Source organism: Parasteatoda tepidariorum, chromosome 9 (assembly GCF_982258835.1).
Source record: "Parasteatoda tepidariorum strain Cologne lab strain chromosome 9, Ptep-v5.0, whole genome shotgun sequence".
NCBI classification, from domain to species: Eukaryota; Metazoa; Arthropoda; class Arachnida; order Araneae; family Theridiidae; genus Parasteatoda; species Parasteatoda tepidariorum.
In genome coordinates this window covers 29,155,047-29,181,063 of record NC_141763.1, presented here as the reverse complement: position 1 = coordinate 29,181,063, position 26,017 = coordinate 29,155,047, and the positions used below count along the sequence as shown (strand labels likewise).

At 32.9% G+C, this 26,017-nt stretch overlaps 1 protein-coding gene across 1 annotated transcript in view; it reads left to right on the top strand.

The window, feature by feature from the left end:
- Window positions 1-14,444, top strand: part of LOC107451475 (uncharacterized) — a 149,181-nt gene extending 134,737 nt beyond the window's left edge. The window contains exons 2-3 of the mRNA XM_043052396.3: window positions 3,527-3,622; window positions 6,067-14,444. Coding sequence (XP_042908330.2) covers window positions 3,527-3,622; window positions 6,067-13,388 — 7,418 coding nt within the window. The 3' untranslated portion in view covers window positions 13,389-14,444. The remainder of the gene's footprint in view (window positions 1-3,526; window positions 3,623-6,066) is intronic.
- Window positions 14,445-26,017: the final 11,573 nt, after the last annotated feature.

The following is a 26,017-nucleotide window of genomic DNA, read 5'->3' as shown; positions in this document are numbered from 1 at the left end:
CTGGAGTATCTTATTGGCTCTTGGCATTTCCGTTAAAATTAAATTCCTAGTGCACTTTAGCATCCAAATAGTCTCGGTGCTGCCATCTAGTGTGTCAGAAACTAGACGTCCAAATTAACATGACCAACGGTATCTCACCCATTGTGTTGGTCCTGAAAGAGTGGATACCACCTCTGGAGAACGTACTAGGTCTGCTCATCGGCGAGACCGATTGTGCAGCTCATTGGAAATTTAAAAAAAATTAAAAAATAATTAAATAATCAGAAAAAGAACTTTTAAAACATAAATTGGTATAATTTAATTATTAATTATATCATGACAAATCAGATTCAATTTATATTTTTCAAATAAGAGACTTTTATTAAAAACTAATTTAATATTTTTTAATATTTTATGGTTTGATTGAATGAAGTCATTTTTGTTATTTTGTTTTAAAAAATTTGTTAACAAAAAGCAAATTCCAAAACAGAATTAATTTTTTACAACTATACTATTAAAACTGTTGTGCTGTTAATATATTTTTTTCATGTTTATGCAGTTATCTTAGTGCTGTGAGTCTTCAACTTTTTTATTCATTGTATTGTACTAAAGTACAGCACTTTTCAAATATTTAATTTGTTTATTAAAATACTTAAAGGCTTAATTGAATTTGGGACAAGATAAATATTATAAACTATCAGTTTTTTAAATTTTATTAATTAAAGAAGTTGATGTATAAAAATACATTAAATTTTACTGGTTTATGTTACTTACTTTTAAATTTTTGAAAAATATTATTTTAAAAATTTTTTCGTACTCAAACTATATATTTCAAAATTTTTGTTTAACAAAACAGCAAGTAATTTCACTTCCGCCAATTTTCGAATTTTATCCATACCATTCAATAGTTTTTTTCTCTAACTAAATATTATTGGCTACAAATTCGAATTCAAAATATTACTCCGTATTTTTAGCTGATTTTTTTTTTCGAGTGAAATCTTATCTTTAAACAAAATACTTATTCCATAGAATATTCAAGACTGGATATTCGATAGATTGTACTCAAACCAAATAATTATTCAATAGAAAATTCAATAATAATTTTCTCTATTGTTTATTAATTGTAGCTATTTTTACAACTTTAAAGCAGATTGAATCTTCATATTTTGAGGTATTCTTTAAAAGTAACAGATTCAGCTGCCACTATGCCAAACGTGCTACAATGCCAAAAAAGGAGTACAGGAACGTTGATAGATGCAAACGAAGTTTTATCTGTTGACTTGGAAGACCCCTTTGCCCTCATTTGTGTCTCCCTTTATTGCTGCAATACATTTCCAGTGGGGTAGTTTCTCCCCCCTAACAACACTTCCCGTTTCTCCGTTATCGCTGCATAAAATCTTCCCGGCCTCCTTACCTAGTTCTATTGTCTCCTGAGTGTGGGTGGAAGATGCAACAACCAATGTTGCTTTCTTTAATAACAAAAGTGTACCGCCTGTTCGATACTTCTGCGAATCCAAATAAAAAATTCATGAATGCAAAACTAACAAGATCAGTTGGTCTGGTCTCTGCTTCATATCTGATTTTATAGAAATGGTATCCCTGCTTTACCTACAAGACCTTTTTGGGAGGGAAGAACAAGACTATTGAGCAAATTAAATCAGATATTCTTTTTTTTTAGGGTAAAACTATTTATTCAACTGAAATAGTATATTTTGTTGGGAAATTTATTAATTAATATTCCTGTTTATTATACACTGGGGATAAATTTTTGTTGTTGCATTAATACAAATAATTGATCTTGCCCGTATCGGATGTGGGGATTTAAAATATGAAATTAGTTTTACTTCTAAAACTACAAATTGATATTTTAAATGGCATATTTAGTCTATTTTTTTGTCTAAATGTACAAGCGGAAAAAATATATATAACAGGAGATCGAGCTAGGATATTTCGACAAACTTCTGGGGGAATTAAGGCAAATCATCAGGATTAAAATGTAGGAACCCATGCCCGGAAATTTCGTCTTACGTTGCTAAAGGAGTTTCCTTATTACGGCATGTTCAGAAACACGCAATGAAACTGTTTATAATAAGGCTTACCCCTCGCGACATAGGCCGGGGATGGTCCCTATGCAGTTTTAATCCTGATGATGTGCCCAAACTCCCCTAGAAGTTTGTCGCAACATTGACGCGACCCCTGTTATATATGTTTTTAAACATGTACATTTCGACAAAAAATATATTAAAAATGTCAGTTTTGTTTTTAAAAAAAAATTCAAAAAAAGCTTGGAGAGAAAGATCGATTGCAGACTCTAAATCAGTGATACAAAAGTATCTAAAGTCCTAAAAAAATCTAAGAAAGCAAAGAAGGAAAACATTTCCCAGTGTTATTTTCTTAAAGATTGTTAGTAGTATTCTGAATTACTTTAATTTTGACTGCAAATATGCTAATTCAAAAATACAAATAATTGCTTTCACTCAGAATTTAACTATTTTCCTTAAATTATTGCCAACACCTCGAAACCTTTAACTCCAGTCGTCTATAAATTTGCTAAAGCTCCTCCACATTCAAGCAATATTATACAATATAAATGTCTACACAATATAATGCGATATAAATCTCTCTGCAATCATTTAAACAATTCGGGGGTATAATACTTAAACTAAATAACTCAATATTTTTCCATTTTTAAAGTTATGTAAAAATGTTTAAATCGGCAAAGAGCTTTGAAATGCTATAATCTACAGCTCTTCTTGATATTGTAATTATTCCTCCGCAGTCTGTCGAAGTTGACAAGATTGTTAACTCTCAAGAAACTCTTTAAGTCGAAACAATAAGTGGATCAGTGCAGATGTCTTCTGGAATAAGACACTAGTAATTCAAAATATGCCCTGCAGTAACCTAATGGTCGTAGCTCTTGCAGCAGATGTCTTCTGGAATAAGACCCTAGTAATTCAAAATGTGCCCTTCAGAAACCTAATGGTCGTAGCTCTTGGAGCAGATGTCTTCTGGAATAAGACCCAAGCAATTCAAAATATGCCCTGCAGAAACCAAATGATCGTAGCTCTTGGAGCAGATGTCTTCTGGAATAAGACCCTAGTAATTCAAAATGTGCCCTTCAGAAACCTAATGATCGTAGCTCTCGGAGCAGACTGGAGTAAGGCCCAAGCGATTCGAAATATGCCCTACAGAAACCTCTTGGAGCAGATGTCTTCTGGTGTAAGACCTGAGCAATCCAAAATGTGCCCTGCAGAAATCTAATGATCGAGGCACTTTATGCAGATGTTAAAAATAATCTACAACTAACCTGTGTGACACCAAGCGGTATTGTTTAAACTAGACAACTCTTGAACTAAGACAAAATATTCATTTTGCAAAAAAGGAACAACAAAAATATATATTTTTAAAACTAGTGATTTAAGAGTTATCTAGCTGTTACCTATCATTTATAAGCAGACCTTTTACATAGTTTTAAGTCATAGGTTTAAAAGTATTACTTCTGTATTTTATGTGTCACTAATTTCTTGTGTTCTTTTCTCACCCATAGGTCTTTTGTCTTGGGATGTCGAATTGACTGGTTGCGATTTAAATGGATTGGAATCTGTGTGCGCTGGTATTAGTCCTAAGCATCTTGAGGATACAGGTAAGTTTCTCACTTATTCCTGTGTATTATACTGCTGAATTGTTAACCGTACTTTTAACTTTAACCTAGGACGTCTCATTTTTAAGAATAATGCTGTCTGAGTTTTTCAAAAAATTTACTTCTCTTGCATATAATGAAAAATTGTTGAAGAAATTTTTTAAAACTTAAACTTTCCGTAAGTTGCAACAAATATAAAACTACTAACAGACATTAAAGAAGAATCTTAAAACATCAATTAATTTTTCCCGCGACTTCATTCAACCTCTTCCCCCCACCGACCTCGCTGTACTAATGCCATTTACATGAGATAAATAATTACATTCGCTACAACTCAATGTTTGAATTTTAATAAGCTTAAAAATTTTTGAGGAAAAAAAGCTCATGCAAAGTTAAATTTAATGATATAAAAAATCCTATGTTACGTCATTGTAGAGAGCACTGTTATCTATAGTCTCATAAAAATCTTCAGCTACTTTGTAAAGAACGGGATTGTGTAACGCGATCTCATAAAAAAAAATCCTTTACTTTTTTTGTGTAAGGAATGCGATTTCTAGTTTACAGTGCATAAAAACATATCATTCCCAAAAAAAAAAAAAAAAAAAATTTAGTTTTAGCGGCATTGATAAAACGAGAAAGTAATTTCTTTTTTTCTTTATTTCTTTATTTTTTAAAAAATAAAATTTTTTTTTCTTTTTGTTTTTAGATATATTACATTTGGTCCCTAATGATTTTGACAGTTATTGTATACAAGCAGTTTGAAAGGACATCCCTAGCGTCCAAAATGGGGTTATTGGGCGCTGGGGATATTTTTAATTTGGTAAAACATTTGGCACAAATTTATCAATTAAAATTTTAAATTTTTTTTTTTTATATTTGTAAGTCGTTACAAAACGGTAGTTTATGTAATCCGTAGTTGGTAGGAAATTTTAATTAGTATTACAAAATCGTAATAAAGGTAAGGAATTCGATCCTTATTACCTTTCTGACTGTAACATGACATACAAATATCTTATTATTTTAGTCTAGCGGATTTTGTTGCATGATTGTAATGTTAACAAATACAAAACAAAAATTTCCCACTGTATGCCAAAAAAAGCTGAAAATTGAATTTTATCATTTTTATATAAAACTAAAAAAGATAATTAAAATTAATAATTTTTTCTAAAAATATTTTATTGCATTTACAAGTTAACTTTATCCTAAGTTACGTATTTCTAACTAAAAACCTCATTTCCTACCATTATTTGGCTCTAGTCTCAGAAGGATATATAAAATCTAATAATCATGCGCTGAAGTTTTTAAAATCTGACAACAACAAAAAGATCAAGCTCCTTGCTCCAAGGAAAGTAAAATGTAGCTTGTATTTTAAGTGTCTTAAAGTCGAAAGAAGATTTTAATGTTAATAAATTAATTATTAACTTTAAACTCTAAAAAAGATAATTACTTTCCAGATTAGTTTTAATTTGGAGTTATACAAGCCTATAAACAAAATTCTTTTTGATTTGCTAAAATTATATTAGCTCTATATTGTATTTATATGTATATAGCTATATATTGTTAATTTCCTCAAATTATATAATTACTAAAATTATAATAAATTATGTTAATTTATCATATAAATTATCTTCTTTCAAGAGAAGATCATTTATCTATTAAACTAAAGATTAAAGTATATTTATTTCGTACTAGAGTAACCAACAGGAGTCCCTGTTCTAGAATAACCAAAATGACAAATGACTGCTACATCCCTCCTACTACGGAATTTTTGTAGTTTTAGAATAATTTTTTCTTGGTGATAGCGAAGATAATGGATTGATATTTTTATAAATTAGAATTAAAATAATTTTGTCCAAAACAACAAATAAATAATTTATACAGATGTATGTAAGATGGGTCGAGCAATTGGTTATGTCTACATAATCTGATAGAAGTACTATAGATAAACTATTTGTTTAGAAATTTGTGCTTTAAAATCACTACCATTAAAAAATATAATTCGCGGCTGTCTCAAATGTAGGCAAGTATTACACGAAAAAAACCCCTCTGAAATCATCAATAAGAAAATTAACTTTTATCAATGATTTCCAACTCTAATAAATATCGAGGTTTTTTTTTTTTTTTTCGTGTGCTGTAAATTTTTGCAAAGTAATTTGCTGTGATTGTTTGAAAAAATTTGTAACAAAAATTAAAAAAAAAAACTAAAACACAGAAGAAAACGTAATTTCTGTTTTACCGAATTCGTAATATGTGTCTTTGTTGCAAAAATAAATTGGAAAATTTGTATATTTGTAAAAGTCAAAATAAATTGTAAGAAACAGTAAATTGTACGAAATAAAAATACAAAAATTCTGTAGTGATGTGATATAATAATTTTTCAATTCTGAGAAGTTTTATATAACATAAGCTTTTTATTTAAGTATCTCATTTAATCCTTTTTTTTTCAGATGTCTTAATTCAGCATTCAACTGAAAGTTTAGGAGTTGAAGTTCTCGTCAACCCAACTGTAAGCACATTAAAACAATGCGTGAGGAATTTCCTGTCCACATCAACTGGCCACAAACACCTCATCCATGCTGGCTACACATTTGCTGGCTCTGGATCTTGGATTTTACAGAATGGCACTTTTGCCTTCGATGATTTTCTCGAAATATTCCAACAAGCTGATGTGCAGAGCCAGAAGCGCTGCAATATCAACATTCACTGTTTAGAAGTAGGTAGATGGAATAGCACAAGCTTTTCCAAAGACATATTCACAAGTGTTGCCAACGTTGCCTTCAATCCACCAGAAAAAGTGCAACAGGTACCCGGTTCGGAGCACCTAATTAACTGCCTTAGAAAAGTGCTGACTTCCCAAGATTTAGAAGAGATGATGGAATCTTCCTCATTGGTTGGGAACATCCGATTCAACCGCCCAACATTATACATGTTCCCCGCTGGTCAGGGAGATTGTGCATTATTCGGCATAAACGGTTTCAACATGCTCATCGATGGTGGCTTCAACAGGAAGCCGTGCTCGTGGGAATTCATCCGACATTTAGACAGACTCGACGCCGTGCTCGTCACCAGACTTTGCGAAAATAATGTATGTGGAATGTCGACTTTAATGAAGCGCAAATCTTTGAACAACACCTATCCCCAAATAGGTTATGTGTTCTGCAATATTCCTGAAAACAAAACACCATCTCCCAAAGAGGAAACTCCCCAAGATAACCTCATCGTAAGTGTTGTAAACGAGGGTAACAACTTCATTCGGACTCTAAATGAACTGAAACTCGAACCACATCAGTGTTGGAGAGATTCCGCTGCTGATCCATTTGTGCTTTACCATAAAGTTGGTCATGGTACGTTAGAAATGCATGTGCTCAGCCCACCTAAAGACAGTAAGGAAATGAAGGAATTCATATCTGAATGGAGATCATTTAAAGAAACCTTTTCATCAACTAAATCTGGATTGAAATCAGCTGTTCCATTGTCGCACGCTACCTCCATTTGCGCTGTTTTAATATGGAGACCCACTGACCCTAAAGATACCATCACAAGAATACTATTTCCTGGAAGTGCCCCTCAAAACAAAATATTTGAAAGTTTAGAGAAGTTGAAAACTCTCGACGTTTTGAGCCATCCTGTAGTTACCAAAGCTTCGCTATCAGTAACCAAGACTGTAAGCAATAAGGTTGAAAAATCGATAAGTAAAACGACAATACCAAATCGTAAAAGTACGGCTTCACCTGCTTTATCTGTCAATAGCGTTGCCTCAAGAAATGGTGATGTACATAAAACTGATTCTAAAGATATTAAGAAAATCGCTAATAATGTTGTTAAAAAAGAAGTAAAGAAAGAAATCAAAAAGGAAGTTATTTCTAAAGAGAAAAGGGAAATCAAAAGCGATGGTGTTAAAAAAGAAATCAAGAAAGAAGCAGAAGTTAAAAAAGAAGTCAAGAAAATTGTTAAAAAGGAAGTTAAAGATTTGAAATCAGCAACGGAAAAGAAATCTGAAACCAAAACTGTGACTAAGAAAGAAACTGTAGCTGCTTCAAAACCAGTGGCAGAGGTGAAGAAGATGACTGCGACAACTGTTAAGAAGAGTCCAGTGGCTAAAAAGGATGTTAAACCAGCGGTAACTAAAACTGCTGAAACTAAAAAACCTTCCGCGTCTAAAACAGCTGATTCAAAGGCAGCTAAAGACGTAGTTTCTAAGAAGGTGTCTGAAACAAAGTCCGTGGCAAAGACAAAACCTAAACCTGCAACACCGACGTCAAAAACAACGCCCAAAACTAAACCAGTCGCTGTTCCTAAACCAGGTGGTAAAATGACGAAAGCTGTCGCAGCCTCTTCTGTCATTGCTTCTGCTGTTGCTGTCACTGCTGCAGCATTTGAGCTTAATGAGAAAAAAGAGGAGATAGTCATTGATGAAACTGAACCTGTGGCATCTGAAGTAAAAGAGCCTGAAATTGCTACCCAACCCAAAGAGTTTGAAACAGTTGAAAAACCGGAAGAGGACGTTGTGGTATCTCCTTTGCCACCTGAGGCTGTTTCGCCAACGCCATCCGAATCAGTGTCATTAACACCATCTGATACTCTTTCATCTGCACCTTTAGAAACCGTATCCCCTACTCCACCTCTAGCTAATGAGCCAATTTCTACGGAAGAAAAAGAGGTAAATGAAATTAAAGATATAGAGCAAGATATGCCGTACGAAACTGAAATAACTGATGAAATAGCTGAAGATGAACCAGTGAGAGAGGAAACGAGTGACTTCGAACTCGAGAAAGAACCTGATGAAGTTCTTGACGTTGCTGATCAACTTACTCAGTTGCAACAGAAGAGTGACGCTATGTCTACTTCATTTGTGGCAGCAAGCAATGATGAAATTCCTGAAATCGAGAAAATGGAAACAGTCACAACGCAGTCTGCACCATTTGAGACTCAAGAGTTAAAATCAGAGGAACCCCCTACTGATGCTTTTGGCATCGAGGAAAAACCTTTACAAAAAGAGGAGGGTTATATAATTGAGGCACATGAATCCTCTGTTGATGATCAGCTGGCTCAAATGTCAATGGATGGAAGTTTTTGTACACAAGTAAAAGAATCCTCTGTTGATGATCAGTTGGCTCAAATGTCAATGGAAGGCAGTTATTGTGCAGATGCTAAAGAAGCTTCTGTTGACGATCAACTAGCTCAAATGTCAATGGAGGGAAGTTACTGCGCTGAAGTAAAAGAAGTCTCTGACGATAAACTAGCTCAGATGTCAATGGAAGGCAGTTACTGTGCCGGAGATTATACTGCTGACGATGAGAAACTTGAACAAACCCATGAATCTGGAAAGATTGAAAGAGATTCTGAAGAGAAATTTGAATCCGACAAAGACACAATGCATTCTATTCAAGGCGACGAAGACATGAAATATGGACAAAGCTATGAACAGGAAGATAGCAAGTTTGAAAACACAGAAGTGCATGTTACAGAAAATGCCTCTGAAGCAATGAGTAAATCAGATTTATGTCTAGAAAATAAAACAATAGTATCTGGATATTCAAGCACTTTAGCCAAAGATGATTTGCAGGAAGATCAGCATTACATTGACGATCATGAAACCAAACATTTAATTGAGGAACAGGAAAAAGATATTGAACCAGCTAGTGGTTTGGAATATGGTAGTAGTGCCCCACATAAAGATGTTGATGAACATTCCTTGGATGAACAGTACGATCAACAACCCGAACTCGAAGCGCTAAAGGAATCAATCAGCCGATCTGCGAATGAAGATTACGAGCTATCACGCGACATTATTAACGATGCTGAAATGCAAGAAACGTCCGTTGACGAACCCGAAGAAATTCACCGAAAAGAATCCGCTGTATCCATTACGCTAAACGATGAAGAATTAGACGATAACTACGCAAACGAATTGAGAAGAAAAAGTGGCACCGAATCTGAAGATGATGTTGATCTTCAGCAATACATGATGAACAAAGAAAAAGATAATTTTGAGCAGGACAAGCTAAATCCACGACATGAACAAACTTCTGACAATGAAGATGTGGTCAAGAGCCCAACTCCTCATGCCGTAATCGATTACGAAGAAAGCATGGAAAATTTAATAACTGGTCAAAAAGAAAAAGAAACCCATGACAAAATTGTGGAAAAAGAACTCTATCCATCCGAAAAAGATGATTTTGATGAAAAAGATCACGATTCCACTGAAGACCAGGATATCGATGATGGAGAAATGATCCGCCATCCTACGCCACCTGAAATGAAATACTCAGAAGATGACATGCGTGATCCGATTGGTCCACACTTTATTACTACTCCTGGTATGAAAGCAGGAACTGACATTACTGAGCAACCTCTTTATGAAGAAGCAGAAGATGAAGGATCAGACAGGTCTGCAAGTCCTGTGGTTGAACAACCTGTCTTTGGAAATGTGGGCGGAGCCGATTTTCCAGAATTAGTTACCGTGTCTGGAGGCACAACTCCGTCAGAGCCACAGTCTCCCAAAGCTGGCTTGGATGGAAAGAAATTCGGCTCGGATGCTGGACTCATGGAGGCTCTGAGCGAGCACGATTTGTCTGAAAGCTCAACACATAGCCCTCATTTCCAAGATAACACAGCATTCGATTTACCTGTGGCAACAGATAAATATGAAGACTCACATATGGTTGATGACAACACGCATATGGTTGATGACAACACGCATATGGTTGATGACAACACGCATATGGTTGAAGACAACACGCATATGGTTGAAGACAACACGCATATGGTTGAAGACAACACGCATATGGTTGATGACAACACGCATATGGTTGATGACAACACGCATATGGTTGATGACAACACGCATATGGTTGATGACAACACGCATATGGTTGATGACAACACGCATATGGTTGATGACAACACGCATGTGGTTGATGACAACACGCATGAAGAGCGTAATGTTGTTGACCAAGATGAAATGAAAAAAGTTGAAGCGCCAACTTTAGAAAAACAACTTAGTCCCCTTACTGCTAGGAAAATTTGTGATGCTCCATCTGATGACGAATCTTACAGCCAAAATGAAAAGTCTGAAACTCGTAGTGAAAAATCGGATGATGACGATGAAAAATCGAGTCAGCGTCATGATGATAAATCGGATATGCATGATGACAGATCTGATAACCAATATGATGGAAAATCAGATGTGCATGATGACAGGTCTGATAACCAATATGATAACAGATCTGATGTGCACGACGATAGATCAGATAATCAGTACGATGCAAAATCTGACGTAATGGATGACGAAAGAAAATCTGATATTCATGAAGATGATAGATATGACTATCATCATGATGACTATTATGATGAAAACAAATCGGGAAGTCATCATGAAATGCTAGTATCTGATAAACACGATAGTTATTCATATGAAGCCTCACACGGAAGTGAAATTCAAAAATCAGCTATTTCGTATGAAGAATCTGAATTCCATAGTGGATATCAAAATACTGAAGCTGAAAACAAATCACACATTGTACCCGACCAATTTGCTTCTGGTGGTATTCAAGATGAAGTTCTGCGCTCTCAAACAACTGATGAGTTGAGCTTCCATGATCACGGCAACTTTGATGTTGTTGGAGAAAAAGATTTAGTCTACCAAAAGCAAGAAGAATCTTTTGGTGCACAAGAAGACAATAAATGCAATATTCCATTGGATTTTCAGGATGAAATTCAACCTCCTATTCGTGATCTAAATACTTATTCTCAAGAACTTCACGCCGATGAAAGCTCAAATGCATACGAATCATCTGAACATTATGAAACTAAACATGCGTTATACGAACAAAGGGAAACTGAATCATCTGTACCACTCAGTAGTTACGGATATGCAGAAACCTCAAATAATGCTGATATCAAAGATTTTACATCTGCCTCTCAAGACTATGGTATTGATAAACATGAGATATCATCAAATGTCGTAGATGACTATGAATACAATGAAGGAAACTTGGAAAGGATGGTGGACGAGCACCAGTTTGGTTTACTCAAAGAAAGTGAAATTCCCCAGCCCTTAACAGATACGCCTTCTTCAGGAATAAGTTATCAAGAAACTGCTGAAGTTCATCACTATGAAACTTCAAATATTCAAGAAGATGCTTACGATTTCCACTCAAAACAACTGACGCAAACTTCAGCTGTCTCAGAAGAGTTCGAAACCCATTCCCAGGTGCCTGAAACATCTCACTTTGATGACACAAATTATAACTATATGTCACAAGAACCTTCCTTTACAATGTCTCAAAATTATGAAACAGTATCTAAAGTGGAGAGTACTTATGAAAGCAATGTTGATCAAGAATTTTCAGAAAATTCTAATCTACCACATAGTATGACACGAACTGATTACGAAAAAGAGATAACTGAATCAGATGAAGTGAAACTCCGTGCTTTTTCAGACTTAGGAGAACATCATACATTGAACTCGGAGTTTGACGGTGGTAAAGTTGACTATGAAAATATGCAACAAGAACTGCATGAGTCTAAAAATGACTTCACCTCAGAAGTTGCTTATGGCAGTAATGAAATTACTAGTTCACAATTTTCTAGTACAGGCATAGGATCTTCAGTCAACGGGAATGGAAAAGAACAAACTTCCTACAGTCATTCCGAGCAATATACTTCCCAAACTGCATCGCATTTGCAAGATACTGCATATTCGCAGCAAGAATCTAATTACATTATCAGTTCGAGATTCCATTCAGATTCTCCTGAAGATAACGTCATGAGGAGCGACTCCTCCCCAGACGTTCCTTATCCACCTAGCTCAATAGGCGCCAAAACCTCCATGGTTGTCGATTCTCAAGAATTCATGCAAACTAAAGAAGGCTACAACAACATGAATTTTCCTCAGTCAGGTGATATACCCGTTTCCCCAAATAACAAATCACATAATGCCAATCGTGATGATCCTTACGATGAATCATCGGAAGAGGATGACAGCTCATCCGTTCCTGGCACAGTATCACCTTATGCTTATACCAATAAGGCTTACGCCAAAGAGGAAGAAGATATTGATGGAAATCATATTTACAAAGAATCGGCATTTGAAAAGAGATCTGAAATATTAAAACAAATGGAATTGGATCCAAATAATCCACAGACCCTTACAACTCAACAGGTTGGTTATTCTCAAGATTACGAAGAAAGAGAATACACTGGAAGCACTAATTATGATTTTAAATTAGAAGAGTGGGAAAAACCAATGGGTCTTCCCACTCCTCCAGATGCAACTAAAGCTGTGACGAAAAAACCTCCCACTAAACCTTTGGGAAAAAGTGCTGATAGCAACGGCAAAGCTTACTTTCCAACAGCGGCGTCTAAAATGTCTTCCCCACTGAAAAAGCCCAAACCAAAATCCACCAAAGAATCCGGCGGCAATCCAGTTTACGTCGATCTAGCCTATGTTCCACATCATGGTGATCCTCACTACTGTGACGTGGAATTCTTCAAGAAAATACGTGCTCGCTACTACGTCTTCAGCGGCATCAATCCTAGTAAAGAAGTTCTTAACGCTCTTCTGGAAGCAAAGAAAACCTGGAAAGAAGACATGGAGGTGACCATCATACCTACTTACGAGACAGATACCCTGGGTTATTGGATGGCCCAGAACCAGGACGATCTTGCTACTTATTCTATTGAAGTTGCCCCTTCAGCCAGCAGGTGTACAGTGAATCTACAAGATCACGAAACAAGTTGCGCAGCTTATCGTCTGGAATTCTGAAAGACTTAGAAACTCGAATTTGAAAAAAGTTTTAAAAAATATCGCTTCTGTTTTTTGAATGGGTGCTTCTTCGTTAGACTCCAATTTCAGGAATGAATGTTTTTAATCAATTGGGGAGGAGATTGAAAAAAAAAAAGATAGCAAACCTAATCTTATAGGTCGACTCATCAACATCCAAAAGGAATTCCACTTTATTTAATATGTTCTAATTGGACTTTTTTTTTTCCTCAAAAAATGAATTTGCTTGTATCATTTCGGTTTTCTTCAAAGTGGAGTAACGTCGGTTTTTAATTGAATTTTATGTAGCAGTCCTTGCATGTTGTAGCATGCTTACGTGCAGCAATGCACATCCTAAATGCATTGCTGTATACTTCCAGGCTACTCCACTTTGAAAAATTCCAAACAGTGCCTAATTAAAACAAAGTGAGAAAACACTATGTAAAAGAATTTAGGAAAAATTATCAAATGTTATTTTAAAAAAAAACTTAATCTTTTTTTATAAAAAAGACTTGCATTATTTTAGGCAGCGTTGAAGTTTATTTAGTACTAAAATATTTTATCCATAAGCTGTTTGACATATATACACTGATAAAATAATTAAATATGTGTTGAATTCTTATTAGAAATCTTTTTTATACGAACATAGAAGTTTTGTGATTGTAAATAATTAATAAATTTTAGTGTTCAGCTCGAGTTGATGGATGCAATTTATGTGTGATTATATGTTTGAAATTTTCAAATCTCTTTTTTTTTTCCTTTCAAAAATTCTTATAATTAGTATTTATTTATAAATTAGTATGAAATTTTTATGAGGAATGTATATATGAAAATTTATTTTTAAAAATATCTAAAGTGGTAATTTATGGCTAAAATGGCATTTATTAAATTCATAAGTATTTATCATTATCATAAGCAAACAGCCTATGTTTTACCACGAGATGATTTTACACAAATTTTTTCACTGTGGTGTTTTGCAAATATAAAATTTTTATGCTTTTTATTTTAATAATTTTATTATTGCATACTTTTTATAATTAAATAATTTTATACTTCCAATATTGTATTTTTTTTAAAGCTACAGATAAAACATCTCATTTATGTTTAATAACAGAAACATTGGGACAAATGTGAAATAACTTATACCACTAGAAACTTATAATTTTTATACGTATTATGTAACTGTATATGTATACCTAGTCACATTTATTATATTTTTAAAAAGATTTTTTTTAATTGGATTACACATGGTTTTGTTTCCTTTTTAAGTTTCCAAAGCATTGAAAAGTTTTTATATTTAAAGAATTTTATTATATGCATATTTGTGGTACATGTCTCTTGACCTTTTTATTATAAGAAGCATTAGTTTCTAAAAATAGTCAAATTTAATATCAATTAGTTGAATAACTTTATAAAGGATTACAGTAAATTTTTATCACTGAAGTAGTTTAGAATACTGTTGTAATACTGTTGTAATTAAACTCTTCGATCTAAATAGTATTTTCAAAACTCAATAATTTCTTCATCCTACCAATGTTCACGAATTATAGTTATACGAGTTTCATAGCAAAAAAAAATTCTCTTTTACTTACAGATATATATAAAATTGAAGTATTTTCAGATTTTGCATTTATTTTAGACTTTGTGGCACAAATGCAAGCATTAATATTAGTTGGCTTGTATCAATTTAATATGCATATTAATGATTAAATAAAAATCCCCAGCAATTGCAAAAACAACTTCTAAGAAATTAGAGCTTGTTATTAAATATTTTTTATCACCAACATAAGAATCCAACGACCGCAGTGGCTTAAATAAATTCAATACCTTACCCGTCACTCCTTTAAGGTATCTTAATTTAAGGTTGCCGTTAAGTTTAAATTTAAGTACTAGCCAATGGCAGCTCTCCGTTTCATGTGAGATTGTCTTTTCAGCCAATGAGAACGTTTACTTTCGGGTAAATACTAATTGGTGTTAGATTCCAACTTGAAGCTCTTGAGCGATGAGGAAACTAGCGTTAACCAATCCCATCTCTCCATTTGACGCTTCGCTGCAATGTGATTGGCTGGATAGAAGTAATAGCATTAAGAGCTTAGAATTGAACTTTCGCTTATTTTATTTTCGAAATTTCACAGAATCATTTTATTTGAGAAATTAATTCACATTTTTATATAACTTTCTTCATTATTTTATGTTTTGATGCTAAATCTGGTTTCGTAATTATTTCCTTTTATTTATTCGTCTTTTTCAATATATAATAAACACTTTCAAACGACCCACTTTATTTTACACCACTTTTCTGTGATAACTAATAACCTAAATATTTAGGGATTTAATTTTAAGGTGATAAACATTAACTGTTCAAGAATATGTCCACAATTAAACAGAAAATGCCAATTTTTTTAATACCAAAATAGCTTTGTGGGCAATTTATAAACCAAGCGCCGTATGTTCATGATATTTATATTGATTTATCAACAACAAAAAAAATATTTTTAATTTTTTGTTGCATTTTAAATGTACGATTGCAATTAGTTCAGGTCGTGTTAACTATTTAGTTAATCGCTTCAAGGCCCTTTTGTTAAGTGAAGCGCCGTATGATGTATATTTAGTGTTTTTCACTAAATCGTTTTAAAATGTTTAGATTTCTATACATGCATGTGTTTTTACGATTTACGCCTTTTTAGAACTTAATACAGCTTCAGCGGTATCCCCCTCTTCTCATATATCATATGCGCTAACATAAAACAACCCTTAGTTATATTGAAAATCATCCATAACGGCACTATGCCTTACTACTAGAGTGTATCACGATTTTTTTCTTCAGAATTTTAAGTCTTTAAAAAGTTGTTACACTAGTTTACCAAAACTTTTTTTTGTCAACTAGAAAATTATTCAGTTCCCCCGGAACCGCCTAATTTTTTTTTCTTTGACTAAAAAATAAAAATGTAAATTTTTGGAAAGGCATACATTTAAAATAAGTTTAGCTTTTAAATTAAAAAATATATAATTTTGAATCTAGCGTAACTGTAAACTATGTATGTTAATGGCAAATTGAGAAATTCAGTTGTTTGATGAAAACTGCAATGTGCCTAAGAGATTCACTGCAATAAGGCTAACAAATGACGTCAACGGTTTGTAAAAAGTCGAATTTTCTAATTTGCCTACAACATGATATATCAACTGTAACATTTAAGTCTCCCGGAATGTACAGGAAATACAAATTCTAATTTAAAGATTGTGTTGAAAGTTAAGGTTTTGAAGTTTAATTAGGGAGATCTAAATTTACCTTCCGAATATAATTGTTTTACTCTTACTTATAAATTTCAAATTTACATCATAAATTTCAACATTTTTGAGTTTACTAAAATTTGATTTTATATTTTATGCCTCTAAAAAAGTTTAATTTGACGTCGGGAGATCTTTTGAAGAAAACAATTTTTGGAAAATAATGTGACAACTTTCAATCGGCTTGAAGTTTTGAATTTCGAATATTTTGTAATACACCCTATTAAACTTATGCAATTTCGCTAGCCTTTTTTTAAATAACGTGCAACATTTTAAACACCTTTTTACAAAAAACAACAGCTAGTATATTACTACTACTTTATTACATACCACGATAGGAACAATTATTCAAATTCTTTAACTCCGTTTGAAGTAAAGGAATACCCCTATTCACTGTCAAACCTTTAGAATTACCATTTAATTTAGAAAGTTTTGTAAAGCTAACAAAGAAATGCTTTTAAAAGAATGAATGTTCGAGCTTTAGAACTGAAGACGAGATTGAAAAATTCTTACTTAAAAAAAAATAATAAAAAACAACCTTGTAGTGAGTAATGTTAGTATGTTTTTCCGCAGTGTCCTGCATAGTGTGTCAGATAACGACTGCTTGAAATTTGCTGCCTCTGAGCAATTTATTAAAATGCGAAATATATATATACAAAGTGCTGTAGCCCATATCTAGATATGCAATTGGATGCAAGGTATCTCGTTGTTTGTATGTTGCCCAGAGCTATAATATGTTTCATCATTTGCAGATATGTTTAGCTTTATAAAGTCTACTAATGTGCTGTCTGCTTCACTTTTGAGAAACGAGCGAGTTGTACCAACATTTGATCATGTGCAACTAAAATTGAAATTTATGCATAGATTCTTTATTAGTTTGTTTAAAAAAAAATAAGCAGATAAATTCTAGTACAGATCCTTGAATATTTCGAAAGACTGGTAATAAACCCTACTGCGAGTGTGCAAAGCATTACGAATCCTTGACTAAATTGCAGGTTCGTCAGTGACTCCTCAAGTACAACAGTAAAATTTATTTCTCAAATATAGTGATTTTTAATGCAATTCTAGCTTCACTCTTTTAACTCGGATCGACACAAGAAGACATTCCATACAGTCTTATCATAAAACTCATCCTCCGTACTTTAGGACTGTTGAACTACTGTTAACTTTAGCTGTCTTATCTCAGTGTTAACTTTTAACTTGAAAAACGAATCAATTTCAAATTGAGATTCATAAGTTTCTCAATGTTTTTAACAGTAATGCCATACACTGTAGAATTAAATTTTAAACTGTACTTTGTAGTAAAAATTACTACATTCTAGAGTTACGCAGTATTTAAAATAGTTAGTTTTAAATACCAAAAATACAGACTTACAACACATTTAAAGAAATTCATTTTAAACTTTTTTAACTGTGAAAGCATTAAAAGTTTTCGAAATTTTAGTTTACTTTCAAATTTTGGTACTTTTCTCGCTCATTACTTTCTGCACAGTACGTACACAATACGTACATACAATACGTACATAATGAAGTTTTTACAATAGGATTTGAACATGAATTATATATAGTTCCTCGAAAAAGAAGCGTATGTGATGCTGACTGTAAGTTTTTACTTTTTATTTGAATGCACATTTTTTTAGCAATATTATCTTTCCATTTTTGCTTTTTGTATTTCAACGCTCTGTGGGCACTGTGATTTCATGTTGGCGCGTTTCAATGCAGATGGACGTTGCCCAGGATGTAAACTGTGAATTGTTGAATAAAAATTTCGTGTATCTCATTGTGCCAGTTTTTTTTATTCTTATTGAATTGACAAAACTCAGTTATAGTAGTTTTTTTCATTTAACTAGGGGTAAAGCACTGTCTACTAGAATGATCTGTCGGCAAACATCAAAATACATGCCTCTATTTTAGCGTCTGAAATACTCGAGTAGTAATAGCAGTACCAGTCTTCAGGGTTATATATTAAGATAATAGCGCACGTTCCGTATTGAAAGATGTTTACCGTTGACTAAGAGCTTAAAAATTTCTCTTGGTGGCTCTGTTCATTACCATTTCATTTTAAAAACTGGTTCTTTTTTAACAATTTCAGAATTGTATCTTTACGTCGAATATCATAGAATGTGAAACTTTTCGTGACCATACCAACCAGTTCGCACGGAGCATTTAAAGTGAATGCAAAGTTCTAAAAACCAGCATCCAGAACAGAGCACGCAGTAGTGTGATTTTTAGTGGCATACGGTGAGCGTAATTCGAGCTTTTATTGTCAAATGTTTGCTGTTTTATTACAGGCATTATTTAGCACTACTGTATCTGAAAAAATAGTGTATCGTTTTTCATGATAAACATCAAATTTAAACAACAAAATTATGCATAAACATCGAATTATCCCATGGTGATCAAACGCCATGATCTTCCATTTAATTATTGCTATGATAAGAGATAATCGAAGTGTTTCCACTCTTAATATTTGTGCATGGATTAGTCTGGCATGAGTAAAGCAATGGTGCAATCATCTGCCTCTGAAAATCATACTACTTCGCGGTGTTCTGCTCTGGATGCATTCTTTCTAAGCTAGATTTTACATTCACTTCAAATGCATGCATGGGAATTGATTAATCAATTACACAGTTTGCTGTGCACTCCTATCCTTCATAACTCTTCCTGGTGCCGATGCTATCGCTGCTGTATTTCTTACGCTATCATAAGTGTCCATTTTTTATTAGGACAACGCTTATAAATTTCCATTTTTCATAGTCACTTGTTAGTTAAATAGAGTTAGTTAGAAAAATTACTTAAAAGGTAAAAATTCTAAGAGTGGGTAAATGTAAATTGGATGCGAAATCATCGGAATTGTATTTTTTTTTAAGTGAAACTATTATATTTGAAAATTTTCCAACATTGATCCCCCATAGTGAATACTATAGTTACCTTTGATGTAACTGATAACTTTCCATACACCATGGAATTGTAAATTAGAGATGAACTCGGAATCACTTATAAAGACTTGAACCCAAAAGCTTAATTTCGGGCCCACTCTAGATCGATAGGTTATAATTTTTATTTTATAACAGTCATTGAACAGTCGACCCAATTTTATTACGGCTACCAATGTTCAACACGTAATTAAGGTAGCCTTGTAGTTTTAAACCCAATAGCTGAGATTCGAACCTGATTAGGAGGCGAATGTTCTATCCTCTGAGACTCAGTTACGATATACTTATTTTATAACCGTCGTTGAGTAGTAGTAGTTAATTTACGTCGCACTAGAGCTGCACAATGGGCTATTGGCGACGGTCTGGGAAACATCCCTGAGGATGATCCGAAGACAAGCCATCACAATTTTGATCCTCTGTAGAGGGGATGGCACCCCTGCTTCGGTAGCCCAACGACCTGCACGCGAAGTGGAGCACTTTACGGTAGAAGAGTTTAACGAGGACCAATACCGCACACCGTCGGTCCCTACGCAGACTGATCCAAGTGGTCACCCACCCGCACACTGACCGCAGGCAGTGATGCTTGACTTCGGTGATCTGCCGGGAACCATGTCTTAACGATCACTGCGGGACATAACCGTCGTTGAACCACCGTCCCAATTTAGGTTTTGCAACTACTAATGTTCAACTCCTCCTTGTAAGTTTGAACCCAATCCAAAAGGCAAGGGAATTCGATCACGTACTGGGAGAAATTCGACTTCGTGTAAGACTTTTTGATGGAACTAACCCGCATTTGCGTTGCACGGATTGGAAAATTTTCCACGGTTATCCTGACAGCTAGGGAACTTGAATCCATGATCCGTCTACCACTGAGGATATTCTACTTCAGCGCTGTGGTCGGTGCGAGCCTGGTGTGGAATTTGTATCGAACAGCCATCTCTAGGATTCTAGCCCGGTTCGCCCCATTAGAAGGCAAAAGATCTGTACGATATACATTTTATTTTAAAACCTTCGTTGAACAGCCATTCCAATAATACGATATACTTTTGTCCGCCGTAGTCCAAGATTTTATATGCCAAAACTCGTGAAGATACAAAGCCAAGTTTTGTAAAGAGATAGGTCCACTGAGATATAATATTAAGACTGCTTCTAAATATTAACTGCTCAGTGCAATTATTCCTACTTAATCAAACCATATGTACCTTTTTTTTGTTTGTTTAAAAAGGTTTGTTTTGTTTGTTCAGAAGTTATGGGAAAATTTTATCATGAACACTTATCTCAAAATCTTTCAGCTTTTTCCGGTCTCAGGTTGAGCCTGTCTTATCTCACTTAGGCTCTACTTTAATGAAGATTCATGGTATTTTTCGAAACTCTTTCACCAAGAAAAATAGAAAAACTGTTGAAGTAAACTTTTGAGGCAAAACTACAATTTAAAACTATACATAGTTAATAAATTCTTGCAGTAAAGAATTAGCTGGGCTTTAGAATGGACAAATCGCTTAATTATTAAAAAATTGTAACTTTAAAAAAAACATCATTAATTTAGCAAGACTTTTACACCTATATGAAAATTTTCGAAATTTTGTATATATGGGCGTATAAAAATTTGTAATAATTCGCAATTATTGCAACATTTTTATGAGCTAAGATAATACAGCATCAAAGTAATTCTTTCATCATTTAAAAAATAGACCACAAACTCTTTCTTTTACGCAAAGACAAAAACGTAGCTTTTCTTCAAATTGGCATTTTACGCCATTTTCAGAATTCAATTAAGAACTAGTGTTTTAAAAAATAGGCTTAACTTTACATTCAAGAAAAAAACTTGCTGTTTTTGCCATTTGGTGGTATTACTTCGTCATGATTGCAGATATTTCTATAAAGTTACCGGAAAATTCTGTCCAAGGAAGAACACTCCTCATTATACAAGGATACAAAAGGTGCCTTTATAAAATATAAAATAAAAAGTAGTCCGGCAATTACCCTTAAATGCATGCATCTAATGTCTGTCAGTTTGATCGGTTAATTTTGTTACAAGTTTTAATATACATGCACATACTCTTTTTCGTCTCATATGCTATGTTTCTTTAAGCTAAAACATAACCGTTGAATTTAAGGACAAACACTCAACCACTTTCTTTTCTATTACTATAAGAGGAGCGAAGCGAGTGCTTTCGCAGACAACTTTTCGGTTGACCAAATATTTAAAATCTTTATAGCCAAAAACTCAAAATTAATCTAATATCCTTATCAATTCGTGCTTATTTTTACAATGCAATTTTATTTACTTTGCATTCGAGTTTCACACAGGGCGTCAAACATTCATTGATTTTAGATTAGCATGCACTTGGTTGAAAGTAGGCGTTACTTTTTATGGTATACCACCTCATTGAATACGATGAAATACATCTAGATTTGAATTTGTGAATTATTTTATTCATGTTCCTTTTATAAAGCAAAATAAATTTTGGTGATGAAACAATTGTGTTAACAATATTTTTTCTTCTTTAAAAAGAAAGAATCACTCTTTTGAAAATATGATCGGTTGAAATGAGTTAAAATTTGGAAAATATGCTCAAGAATAGATTCTCTTGAATGAAGGGAAATAAAATGTATCCGAAAGTAAAATCTATTTCGTAATAATTGAGGAAAACGCATTCATGTAGTTACTATAAAAATGCATACAGCTTTGTGCAATGTTAATCAACAGTTTAGATGAAATTGAAATTCAAATAGCTACCACTTTATAAAACAAGAAAAACGTTTTGTATATTTTTATTTTATTAGTTAATATTGGTTCATTGTTTGGTACAACATATTCTCGAATAATTGCTAGCATTTAAATGTGCTGGTAAAGGAAAAAAGAAAATCTAGTTAGAGAGTCTGAGCTGAGGGTTTCTATGAGACAAAATTCAACTTTTTCAATCATTTTTATATGTAAAATGGTCATAAATAAATTCATTTTCTTATTTAAAATATTTTTCTCTATTTTTTCCGAGTATTTAAAATTTAATTGAAATTAATTAGTGCTTAAAAAATTATATATTGAATTAATTAAGTTTCATTTAACGTTATTGCTACTTTAGCAACGTTTGAAACAGGCTTCTTAACTATGCTGCGCAAAATAGAAACCAGAGCACTGCAAAAGTAGGGCATGCTAAAAATTAAAAATAATTCAATAAAGTAAGCTCTTCATAGCCTTGGTTCACATATATAGGTGGACCATTCTCTTCTTATCTTCTAAAAGCAAGCTATAAGAAACTCATATAGATGTCACCAATTTATATTACTTTGCCTGATCTATTAACTAAATGCTTTAACTAATCCAGTTGATGTGAGAATTTCGACTTAAACGAATTTGTTTAAAATTTTAACAAAATTTATGTTTTTTTTTTTAAAAAAAGACATTGATTCTTAACCTTTTTTTATCACGTCACACTTTTAACAATTTCCAAAGTTTACGGCACACAGCTCCACATGATTCTCAAATTATCCTACTTTTAAATTTTAAAATCATGCATTATTGATTTCGTTAATTTTAGTAAAATGTAAATTTTATTGACTTAGTTATGTCCAATTGTGAAATTTGAATGCTAACTAAAGTTGTACACACTTTCAAATAAAACTTTTAATAAAAAGTAGGCGTTACTTTCTACTGCGTAATACCCGGTTCACGCTGAAAAGTAACGCCTACTCCTAACTAATTCAAGTATGTGAAGATTTTTCATATTTAATGTTAGAATAAAATTTATTGAAAATTAAGATAAAGAGCTCCCGAAGAGAATAAAAGCATTTTATACTCAGATAATTGACCTTAATATCCAGACAATTTAAGTTAAAGCACTTTCAGCACGATTTAAAATCTATCATAATGGGTCTAAAGAGCGAGGTCAAATATTAAAGATTACTATCATGTTACAGAACGTTCACAATAACCTTTTTCTGAATTATCATACATCCTTTCGATGATTTATTCGACAATCAAATGGTGGGAGGCAGCTGCAATATAGAAATATGACCTCAATTTGGACAAGAATTTAGTCAAAATTTTGAGCCTCTTAATGTTAGATTGATAATTTGCGTATTTTTCAGTCTCGAAAATTTTTTAAGTGAATCGGAAAAAAAAAATTTTTATTCACAAGTCTTTTTCTTCTGTTCCTAGTTTTATTATATAATAAAAAAATATTAAAAAAAATTTTTTTCATGGGATTATATTTGAATTACGAAATTTTTTGCAAAAAAAAGTTCACTTCGTCTTAAATTTTCCCGGGAAAAAGCTAAATATGCAAGTAGTGAATTTAACATTAAGAAGCCTTAATTTTACACTTCTCTCTTGACTCAACTGTTTCCCAGACTGGGGCCAGTCCCCCTCCCTTCATATTGATGGTCACAAATCATAGCGCTATCAATGATAGATGAAATAGAACTAATTGGCATGTATGAAGTCGCTGTTACTATTTAACGTTGTTAAAATAGTAACATTGCAGTAACGAAGTCTTATATTGTGCCTTATGCCTTTTTATTTTCACTTTTTAAAACAAATATATTGTAGCTTTTCAATTATAATTTTTAAAAAGCTTTAAATTTATTATATCTTAAATACTGTGACTTCCCACTTAATATAACTGATGTCATTTTTGTCCTCTGTCACTTTTGTCCTGGTTAAAGTAACTTTTTAATTTAATTATAAAGTATGCTGAGTATGCAGTGGGCATATTTTGTTACTGCGAAACGTTACTGTTTTTATAAACATATATTATATTTTCCCTCAGCCTTTTTATATTTTCTCTATTTATAATAAAAATCTGTTCTTAAATATATATGTCGCAACTGCCCCTTACTATTATTAAATTGATTACCAGAATTCCACATATAGAATAAAATAAGAATTAATGATTCTTACGACTCTTCATCCTTCTCTTGCAGCTTTTTTCGAATCACCAGGAAAAAAAGCTGTTCCTAGATTTACTACACACCTTCACTTACACATTTTTTCGATTCATCAGGAAAAAAAGCTGTTCCTAGATTTACTACACACCTTCACTTACAGATTTTTTCGATTCATCAGGAAAGAGCTGTTCTGAAATTTTTAATGCCACTACTGACCCTTACAATAAAAATTATTAAATTGACTACAATAAGACTACATATAGAATAAAAAAAGAGAGAATTGATCGCACGACTCCTTATCGTTCACTTACAGATTTTTTCCGATTCATCAAGAAAAAGCTGTTCAAAAAATTGTAATGTCGCTACTACCTCTTAAAATAAATATTACTAAATTATCTACTAGAAAATTACATATGGAATAAAATATTATTGAATTGACTATTAGAAGACCACATATAGAATAAAGTAAGGAATAGTTTGCAAGATTCCTTATCCTTCACTTACAGATTTTTACGATTCATCAGGAAAAAGCTACTCAAAAAATTTTAAAATCACTACTGCCTCCTAAAATAAATATTATTAAATTGACAGCTAGAAGATCACATATTGAATAAAATAAGAATTAATAAAATAATTGAATGAAATAATTCGTGTAACTTCTTATTTAACGTTTATTTTCAACCACCATGAAAGTAAATCAGTTCGCGAAAGAGCCATTTAACACAAAATCCTTAAAAAATTAGAAAGTGGTAAAAAATATATGTCTAAAAATTTGTTTAACTTATGAGGTTTGTTTTATTTACTTGTCAACCACTATAGATTCAATTCTCAAATATATATATATATATATGATACATTTTTGACAATTACTTTTAAAAAGAAATTGGGTTCATGCGCACCACCGGTTCATTTTTTAAATAATCTGCTCAGTCAGGCTACACATAAAATCCCGTGTGGATTAAGTGCAAATTAAAAAAAAAAAAAAAAGAGAGAGAGAGAGAGAGAGAGAGAAGAATTTGTTTAGGTTTAAAACAAAAATTTTCTTTTCGAGGTTTCGTCATTTTCACTCTTGTTGCAACATGTTCTAAATAATTTTTCTTATCCTCATCAATTTAAAAACGGTTTGTTTTTCTCAAATGTGAACTGTGTTACCAAAGTATGTTTCATGACATTCAAAACTGTACTAAGGTAAACAACGTTTAAGAGCGCAAAAAATATTTATAAATTCAGACAGCTGTTTCGGATGCTCAAAGGGCAACCTTCATCAGTGCAACAGAAAGAAATGAGATTAAACAGGGTAATTTTTTTTTCTTTTGTTCCTTGCTTACCATTCGTTGTCATCCATTCACCCTTCCCTCCTATTGGCCATTGCTCTAACCCCCCTTGTGACGTCACCTTTCTCCATATTTACCCTGTTTACTCTCATTTCTTTCTGTTGCACTGATGAAGGTTGCCCTTTGAGCATCCGAAACAGCTGTCTGCATTTATAAATATTTTTTGTGCTCTTAATCGTTGTTT